This window comes from Salvelinus alpinus, chromosome 36 (genome assembly GCF_045679555.1).
Source record: "Salvelinus alpinus chromosome 36, SLU_Salpinus.1, whole genome shotgun sequence".
NCBI lineage: Eukaryota > Metazoa > Chordata > Actinopteri > Salmoniformes > Salmonidae > Salvelinus > Salvelinus alpinus.
In genome coordinates, this window is record NC_092121.1 from 12922776 (window position 1) to 12933287 (window position 10512).

General features: G+C 41.9%; 1 protein-coding gene across 3 annotated transcripts in view; it reads right to left on the minus strand.

The window, feature by feature from the left end:
* Nucleotides 1–421: 421 nt before the first annotated feature.
* The window catches only part of LOC139565343 (protein shisa-8), an 87509-nt gene continuing 77418 nt past the window's right edge, over nucleotides 422–10512 (minus strand). The window contains exons 4-5 of one of the 3 annotated variants that reach the window (XM_071385575.1): nucleotides 2158–2235; nucleotides 422–1974 (exon numbers count right to left, since the gene is read on the minus strand). In XM_071385575.1, coding sequence (XP_071241676.1) covers nucleotides 1379–1974; nucleotides 2158–2235 — 674 coding nt within the window. In that variant the 3' untranslated portion in view covers nucleotides 422–1378. The remainder of the gene's footprint in view (nucleotides 1975–2157; nucleotides 2236–10512) is intronic. The other 2 variants (XM_071385576.1, XM_071385577.1) reach the window with 2 other exon arrangements.

Here is a 10512-nt window from a genome sequence, read left to right on the forward strand (position 1 = left end):
CAAGTGTAAAATGATAATGAGCCAAGATGAGTTGCTTGCTCTCCTGTAGCTTGACTATTGGAAATAATCCTTGTGGTTGGGAAAGACTAACTGTAATGTCTATGTTTAGCCACCAGCTTCAACCCAGCTGCATTTAAAGTGACTCATTATACATATAGATGAACCATACACCTGCATTCAACAAAATTATCATATTAAAGCCTATTTTAATATTACAATAATATATGCATGCATCACATGAATTGCTGCCAGTCTGGAAGACATACTTTAATAAAATACTCTGTGTATGATTTTCCTTCCTGACTGACCTTCGTGCATTCATGTTTGGATAAATTCTTCAACAGCAAGCCAAAGCTAAGATAAAATAAAAAAGCAATGACCTTTACTTCACAACTACAACTTCCCACCCTTCCCACCCTTGCATTGCCTTTGGCACCATATTACCCAGGACAGACACGGTGACCTGTCCTGCCCTCTTGCAGGCGCCTATTGTCCCTTGCGATTTGCGTCTGGCATCTGCTGAAGCTTCACTAACACAGACGGTTCCATTTAACACGACTGTGGTGACCTTGCTGATACCTGTGCTGTTTGCCCTTTCCGATGCATGTCACCGATTAAGACAACAACAAACAACACAACGCTGAGAGACGTGGACGCTGACGATTCCCAGGGAGTCTCCAGACACAACCACTGTGTGAGATTCCCCAGTTTTGACGACCAGGGGGTTTGAAGTTTCAGGGCTCTTCTCCAGCAGGTGACGAACAGGAGGTGCTTGCCGCACCAAACCTCTGTCCAGCTTAGTTCCTCATCCCTTATGCTTCAGGATGAATAAACAAGCACCTTTCTCGCTGTTTCTCTCTCTTCCTCTCCCTCTCTCTCGCTGGTACAGATTTGCCAGAATGGTATCTCACTCTGTTCTGGATGGAGGGTGATGGGAGCTGACAAGACAATGGCATTGTCACTGCTGTTGTTCAGGGTCCTGGAGGTGCTTTACCCATGTGTACCACTCTGACAGGCTGCAAACAGTAGGAGAGTGTGTAAGTGTGTGGGGGGGTAGGGATTTGTAGAGTAGTGGTGCCAGGGGGAGCAAAGAGGAGATTTACAATCGGGAGGACGCTGGGACAGAGAGGGAATTTAAAGGAACCAGGTCTAGAGAGAGCGAGTCACTTCATGTGATTGATACCTTCCGTTCTTGGGTGTTACATTATCAATAACAAAGAAAACCTGCAATTAAAATAGCAAAAGAAGATTGCCTGTCCCTGTTCATCCCCCCAGCCATCAACACGACATTGATTCGTACAAAAAGCTCTCGCTCCCAGGCCTTACTCCCAGTCCTGTAGACTTTTTTCTTGCTCTCCTGCTCTCCAAACGTTCATGTTCAGACTGTGACCTCTGTCTTGCTGTTGGTGGGCAGCCCCTTGTTTTTGGGGTGCATGTGGGGCGACTGTCCATAGCCCAGGGGCTGGGAGAAGAGTTCTGGGAGCGCCTCAATGCTGAACTTCCGCTTGTTGGAGTAGGCCTGCCGGCGGCTGTTGGGCTGTTGATGTAACTGCTGTTGATATTGTTGATGTAACTGCTGTTGATGCTGTTGATGTTGTTGATGTTGCGGATGCTGCTGATGCTGCGGATGCTGCGGATGCTGCGGATGCTGCGGATGCTGCGGATGCTGCGGATGCTGCTGCTGTGCCTGCCCGATGTGGGAGGCCGTTGGATGCTGGACATGGCCTTTACTGGGGTCCCAGACTTTGAAGGCTGAGCTGGAGGTAAGCGGGTGGGTGTTAGTCTTGGAGATCTTGGGTTTGGGGAGCTGGGCGGCGGTGATGGTTATGGCCAGTGGGGCGTGGATGTCTGGAGGGGGCAGGAAGGGCTTGTCCTTGTGAAAGGCGATGGGCTGGAAGGTGGGGGGCGAGGAGTGATGGCGGGAGTAGTCCACCATCGGGTAGCCCTTGTAGTAGTCTCTTGCTGCCGTATCTGCTGCGAGAAAGGGGAGGAGACAAAGGTGGGGGAGAGAGAGAGAGAGCGAGAGAGAGCGAGAAAAGAATGGGGTTAGTGGTATAGAGGTCAAAATACCTTACAAATACCTTTAATTTTTTCTTTTGACATGGCATCCACTCAACCTGTGGGTCCACAATGAGTTATATGGGTCAGAATATCTACCTGGTACCCCCAGAGACCTCAACAATGTCCTCCTTTGTTCAGATACAGTAAGAGCTCTGTTATCCAGCGGCCAAACCCCTAAACCAAGTTAAAACAAACAAAACAACAACAATGAAAATCTGTAAGGATCTGCTGCACAAGCATCTCCTCCCTACTTTATCATGCTGTAAAGACAAGTGTGATTCCAGGCAATTACATTGTACACATTGTAATAGCAGTGTAATAGACTCCATCATAGTGTGGCTGTAAAATAGGCTGGAATAGAAGAGCACAGATTAATAAAATTCACTGAGTTACCCCACTCATATCACTTCAATAGCTTTGAACCTCACCCAACCTCTCTGTTTAAATTAAATGTACACATTTAAGCAAGTTATACAAGACATTGTGCCCCTTTCTGGAGGCACTTGTATGCTGTTCTGCTGCCAAGGGAAGAATTAAGGTGAGACACCTCTCCCCCTGCGTTAATCCCAGTGCCGTTGGATGTGTATTATATACCATGAAAGGAACCCGTAGCTTTACACCATCATCCCTAAACCAGCCAACCTGTCAGGTAAACCTACAATGACATGGAGGTAGAGCTGCACAGAGTGTACAGCGGCTTACACCCACAGGGGCTTGGTTCTCTGTGTGTGTGTGTGTGTGTGTGTGTGTGTGTGTGTGTGTGTGTGTGTGTGTGTGTGTGTGTGTGTGTGTGTGTGTGTGTGTGTGTGTGTGTGTCTGTGTGTGTCTGTGTGTGTGTGTGTCTGTGTATGAGTGTGTGTGCTTGAGAGGGGGGTTAAAAAGCCTGAAGCCCCGTAACGTTAACGTTGAATGAAAACAAATAAGAAAAAAAAGCAACAGCAACTGGCGGATGAGCTGGAGTCTTGAGGGGAGTAAAAATAGAGCGGGTTTAGAGTGTCGTGTCCTATTAGTGAGGGAGCCCTGAGTGCTGCTTCGTGAGGTCACAGCCGCTAACCCCTCAGCCCTCAGACACTAACAACCTTGTTCGCCTCACTGTTGTGTCATTTTGGTTTTTTTTCCCCTATTTTGTTGGTAAAAATGATCATGGTTGTTGTTGTTTCTTTCCCCCCTCCCCCTCAGCGTGTGTGTGTGTGTGTGTGTGTGTGTGTGTGTGTGTGTGTGTGTGTGTGTGTGTGTGTGTGTGTGTGTGTGTGTGTGTGTGTGTGTGTGTGTGTGTGTGTGTGTGTGTGTGTGTGTGTGTGTGTGTGTAAGTGTATGTGTGTGTACGCGTGTGTGTACAGTTGAAGTCGGAAGTTTACATACACTTAGGTTGGAGTCATTAAAACTCGTTTTTCAACCACTCCACAAATTTCTTGTTAAACTATAGTTTTGGCAAGTCGGTTAGGACATCCACTTTGTGCATGACACAAGTAATTGTTCCAACAATTGTTTACAGACAGATTATTTCACTCATAATTCACTGTATCACAATTCCAGTGGGTCAGAAGTTTACGTACACTAAGTTGACTTTAAACAGCTTGGAAAATTCCAGAAAATTATGTCATGGCTTTAGAAGCTTCTGATAGGCTAATTGACATAATTTGAGTCAATTGGAGGTGTACCTGTGGATGTATTTCAAGGCCTACCTTCAAACGCAGTGCCTCTTTGCTTGACATCATGGGAAAATCAAAAGAAATCAGCCAAGACCTCAGAAAAAAAAAGGTAGACCTCCACAAGTCTGGTTCATCCTTGGGAGCAATTTCCAAACCCCTGAAGGTACCACGTTCATCTGTACAAACAATAGTACGCAAGTGTAAACACCATGGGACCACGCAGCTGTCATACCTCTCAGGAAGGAGACGCATTCTGTCTCCTAGAGATGAACGTACTTTGGTGCGAAAAGTGCAAATCAATCCCAGAACCACAGCAAAGGACCTTGTGAAGATGCTGGAGGAAACCGGTACAAAAGTATCTGTATTCACAGTAAAACGAGTCCTATATCGGCATAACCTGAAAGGCCACTCAGCAAGGAAGAAACCACTGCTCCAAAACCGCCATAAAAAGCCCGACTACGGTTTGCATCTGCACATGGGGACAAAGATTGTACTTTTTGGAGAACACCATCCCAACCGTGAAGCACAGCGGTGGCAGCATCATGTTGTGGGGGTGCTTTGCTGCAGGACGGACTGGTGCACTTCACAAAATAGATGGTATCATGAGGGAGGAAAATTATGTGGATATATTGAAGCAACATCTCAAGACATCAGTCAGGAAGTTAAAGCTTGGTCGAAAATGGGTCTTCCAAATGGACAAAGACCTCAAGCATACTTCCAAAGTTGTGGCAAAATGGCTTAAGGACAACAAAGTCAAGGTATTGGAGTGGCCATCACAAAGCCCTGACCTCAATCCTATAGAAAATTTGTGGGCAGAACTGAAAAAGCGTGTGCGAGCAAGGAGGCCTACAAACCTGACTCAGTTACACCAGCTCTGTCAGGAGGAACGGGCCAAAATTCACCCAACTTATTGTGGGAAGGTTGTGTACTAATTGCACTACATACTATTCAGCACATATTGTATAGTAAAAATGAAGCATGCCATGGCCGAAACATATTACTTTTGGTACGTTCAAGACAACTGGGAATTCGGAAACAAAATTAGCTCACACTGGGAAAAATCATGACTTCGTGATCTTCAGGTTGGAGAAGTCAGAGCTCTAGGATGACATCTGAGTTTCTGACTTGTAATTCCGAGTTGGCTGACCATTCAAAATGATTTTTCCCAGTCGGAGCAATATTTTTGGGGGGAGTTCCCTGTTGTCTTCAATGCACCATCAGTTACGGCTTCACATATGAACCGGAAAGGATCGTCTGTAGCCCTCACTCTCCATCTTTAGAGGATGCATGCACTCAAAGACTTGACCTCTATTGGTTGAGCTAGCGAGCTATAGATAGACTACTCATGATGATGTATTGCCTGTTTGTTTTTTGCTTTTGATGCACTTTGAGATACTATAAAACAGATTTTTTCAAATACTCAAACGGCCTACTATTTCGGACACAAGTATGAGTATTCGGACACGGCCTGTGTTTGTGTGTGGACCAAAAAAAAATTATTAAAACTTGTTACAAATGATGGAGTTATGCATGATTCACCGAATGATATTTTGAAAGAGAAAGTAAAGTACATTAAGAATATGTTTTCGTTTCAGGCTCCTCCATCTCCACTAACCGAAGATAATTGTATGGATTTTTTCCTAATAATAATGTGAAATTAACATATGTACAGAAAGACTCATGTGAAGGCCAAATTACAGAGGAGGAACTTCTTGATGCAATTGGGGCCTTTAAGGCTGGGAAAACTCCAGGGCTGGATGGCATACCAGTGGAAGTATACAAAACTTTTTGGGATATACTCAGAGTACCATTATTAGCATGTTTTAACCACTCCTATATAAATGGTAGATTATCAGACACGCAACAAGAAGGTCTGATATCATTATTACTGAAACAGGACCCAAGTGGTATATATATAGATCCAGTCCAGTAAAATAATCGGAGACCTCTTACACTTCAGTGTTGTGATGCAAAAATCATATCAAAATGCTTGGCGCATAGAATTTAAAAAGTATTGTCAGATATTATTCATCCTAATCAGACAGTTTTTTTACATGGACGATACATTGGAGATAATATAAGACAAGTACTGGAAACAATAGAACACTATGAAATATCGGGGACACCAGGCCTGGTTTTCATAGATGATTTTGAAAAGGCTTTTGATAAAGTACGACTGGAGTTTATATATAAATGCCTAGAATATTTTCAATTTTGGGGAATCTCTTATAAAATGGGTTAAAACTATGTATAGTAACCCTAGGTGTAAAATAGTAAATAATGGCTACATCTCAGAATGTTTTAAACTATCTAAAACAAGGTTGTTCACTCTATTTATATCTATATCTATTTATCTATTTATTATTGCCATCGAAATGTTAGCTATTAAAATTAGATCAAATAATAATATTAAGGGATTAGAAATCCGTGGCTTAAAAACTAAGGTGTCATTGTACGCAAACCACAATTAGAGTCTCTCCACGGCCTCTTAGAGGATCTAGATACTTTTGCTATCCTCTCTGGATTAAAACCAAATTATGATAAGTGTACTATATTACGTATTGGATCACTAAAAAAATGCACATTTTACATTACCATGTAGTTTACCAATTAAATGGTCTGACTGTAACGGCGGTCCTCCTCCTCTTCTACCGAAAAGGAGGAGTAGTGAGGGAACCAAGGCGCAGCGGGTTGTGAACACATTATATTTATTAAAGACAAGACAAAAACGAACTATACTTGATAATGATACAAAATAACAAAACGAAAGTAGACAGACCTGAACGACGAACATACATAAACACGAGAACGCACGAACAGGGAAAAATAGCCTACATGAAATGAACAAACCGAAACAGTCCCGTATGGTGCGACAAACACTGACACAGGAGACAACCACCCACAAACAAACACTGTGAACAGCCTACCTAAATATGACTCTCAATTAGAGGAACGCCAAACACCTGCCTCCAATTGAGAGCCATACCAGGCAACCCTAAACCAACATAGAAACAGATAACATAGAATGCCCACCCAAACTCACGTCCTGACCAACTAACACACAAAACTAAACAGAAAACAGGTCAGGAACGTGACACTGACGGAGATGTGGACACACTCGGTATACAAATCCCAAAAGAAAGAAATTATCTCACTCCAATCAATTTTTATAGAAAGTTAGCAAAAATAGATAAGATCTTGCTACCATGGAAAGGAAAATACCTGTCTATTTGTGGAAAAATCAACCTGATTAACTCTTTAGTCATATCACAGTTGACCTATTTGATTATGGTTTTGCCTACACCTAGTGACCTGCTATTTAAATTATATGAACAAAAAATATTCCATTTTATTTGGAACGGCATGCCAGACAAAATTAAAAGGGCCTATTTATATAACGAATATGAATTCGGAGGGCAGAAATGATTAAATATTAACACAATACAAAAGTTATACTTAAATCCAAACTGGTTTTCTAGTAAATTGGTAAGAATGTCTCATCCTATGTTCAAGAAGGGCCTTTTCCCCTCATTCAGATTACATCTGCTCACTTTCGGTTGTTTGAAAAGGAAATAATCTCCAAAATATCATTATCTTTTAAACAAGCCTTAGAAAGTTGGTTGCAATTTCAGTTTAATCCACCTGAAAAGACAGAACAAATAATACAACAAATATTGTGGTTAAACTCAAATATACTAAACCGTATTTTTCGAAGAAATGTATAAAAAAAGTATAATTTTAGTGAATGATATCATAAATAGGACTGGTGGAGTTGTCACACATACAGCTAACACAGACATATGGACATGTCTGCTCTACCCAAAATTACAACCAATTAATTGCAGTATTACCACAAAAATGGAAGAGGCAAGTAGAAGGGGAAAAAAGTAAGGAACTTGTATGTCGGCCTTGTATTAAAGAACATAAATGGTTAAAGAAAAGTGTGATAAATAAAAACATATGCCAATTTCATTTAAGGACTAAAAAACGGACAGCTGTGCCATATAAATTGCAAAATAGTTGGGAAGAGATTTTCGATGTACCCATTCCATGGCACATGGTTTATAAATTGATACGCAAAACAACGCCGGATTCAAAACTTCGAATTTTTCAATTTAAATTACTATACAAAATTCTTGCAACCAATAGAATGTTATATATATGTGAGGAGGCAGAGTCATTAGATCATTTATTTTGGTATTGTCCATATGTAGCTCGTTTTTGGTCACAGGTATATACGGTCACAACATGGTCACAACATACGGGGTCTGTAAAATGTATATACAGTGGGGCAAAAAAGTATTTAGTCAGCCACCAATTGTGCAAGTTCTCCCACTTAAAAAGATGAGAGAGGCCTGTAATTTTCATCATAGGTACACTTCAACTATGACAGACAAAATTATTTTACAAAATCCAGAAAATCACATTGTAGGATTTTTAATGAATTTATTTGCAAATTATGGTGGAAAATAAGTATTTGGTCAATAACAAAAGTTTATATCAATACTTTGTTATATAGGTCTGGATTTGGAGTGTGACTCCAAATCCAGACCTCCATGGGTTGATAAATTCGATTTCCATTGATCATTTTTGTGTGATTTTGTTGTCAGCACATTCAACTATGTAAAGAAAAAAGTATTTAATAAGAATATTTCATTCATTCAGATCTAGGATGTGTTATTTTAGTGTTCCCTTTATTTTTTTGAGCAGTGTATTTACCCCAAAAATATATGGGGGATTGGAAATTAAGCAGACAATTACATTGATGGAAGCAACAATCTGTCCACAATATTAAGCTGATCCACCCCTTTTTTATTTTTTATTATGGAATTTCTTGTGGAAGAATGGTGTTGCATTCTACCAATAGAGTTCCAGACACTTCTAGAATCTATGCATATTGAAGCTGTTCTGGAAGCTGGTGGTGGCCCAAAGCCCTATTAGGTTCTTTATTTTGCCAGTTACCTGTATATTGCTCCTGAAACTCAATATCATCAAACCACAGACCAGTCTGGAAAAAGCTGGATTTCTTGAAGATCATAAAACATTCATTACCTTGAAAAAACGATCAAAAGGTGGAAATTGTTCTTCAATACAGAACATTATAACACTTACTCTGTGTTGTTAAGGAAAGTTTTCACTTCTTCCAAAGGAAAAAAACTACAGATGTATAACGCTGCTTTAAATGGCCTAATCACTGCAATTTCAGGAAATTATTTTAACGCGAGGCATTAAACGGCTATTATGCTGATAATGACAGTGCTCTTAAAAGGCCTGCTTTCATGTTGTGGCATGTGCCACGTTTGGCAAGTCATGGGAGGATTAAATGTCTATGTTGCCAACGCAACTGTATACAGGCATGTGTTTATACATTCTAAATATTCTAAAAGGATAAGCAGCTTGATTCCAGCAGACCATGTGACAGTGTAAACCCTGTCACATGGCTTCTCTAAAGAATAGCAGTCTAGCAGGTGCCAAGTCATTCATGCTGAAGACATCCATTGATCCCCACACCACAGCCATTTTGAGGCCAAGTAGGGGTGTGCTGTAATTAGCCAAAGGAAAAAAATGACAACAAACAATATTGTACCAGACTAGACTGACATTTTAGCTCTTTATCCTTACTAGTGATGCTCGAAACCCATGCTACCCAACTACTACTCTTTATCCTTACTAGTGATGCTCGAAACCCATGCTACCCAACTACTACTCTTTATCCTTACTAGTGATGCTCGAAACCCATGCTACCCAACTACTACTCTTTATCCTTACTAGTGATGCTCGAAACCCATGCTACCCAACTACTACTCTTTATCCTTACTAGTGATGCTCGAAACCCATGCTACCCAACTACTACTCTTTATCCTTACTAGTGATGCTCGAAACCCATGCTACCCAACTACTACTCTTTATCCTTACTAGTGATGCTCGAAACCCATGCTACCCAACTACTACTCTTTATCCTTACTAGTGATGCTCGAAACCCGTTCTACCCAACTACTACTCTTTATCCTTACTAGTGATGCTCGAAACCCATGCTACCCAACTACTACTATGCTTGCTAAGAAAGATTTGCACGAAGGTGACCTCGGGGTTGCAGCAGCATGCGTTTTGTCACGGGGAATCACTGACGTTCTCGGCCGACTGCACAGGAAGTGCACGGTGAGAGAGCATATGCACTGAAGGCGGGGGACCAGCAACGAGCCCTTGCTGTCCTCTCCGTCCATTTCTCGCCTTCTCCATCACTTTTTCCGCACTACCCCTTTGTGCCCTATCAGAAATTCTCAGGTCGTTAGTGTTTAATTAAGATACAGGGCTACAACTACATCCTGGTCCAAGGACCTGCTGGTACACCTGGCAGAAGTTGGCTGACGCTTGAGCCAAAGCCTCTGAACTACACTCTGTCCTCTCAATGACTTTGCCAACACAGCGAGTGGTGACGTGCCGTGTTGTTTATTGGCTTGCTGGGGGGTACAATCACGTGTAAAGAGATGAGAGTGCTAAGCCTATATCTCAAATTAGCTGCTGTGTGTGCCCTTATGAGTGTGTCTGTGTGCCCTTATGAGTGTGTCTGTGTGTGCCCTTATGAGTGTGTCTGTGTGCCCTTATGAGTGTGTCTGTGTGTGCCCTTATGAGTGTGTCTGTGTGCCCTTGTGAGTGTGTCTGTGTGTGCCCTTATGAGTGTGTCTGTGTGCCCTTGTGAGTGTGTCTGTGTGTGCCCTTATGAGTGTGTCTGTGTGCCCTTGTGAGTGTGTCTGTGTGTGCCCTTATGAGTGTGTCTGTGTGCCCTTGTGAGTGTGTC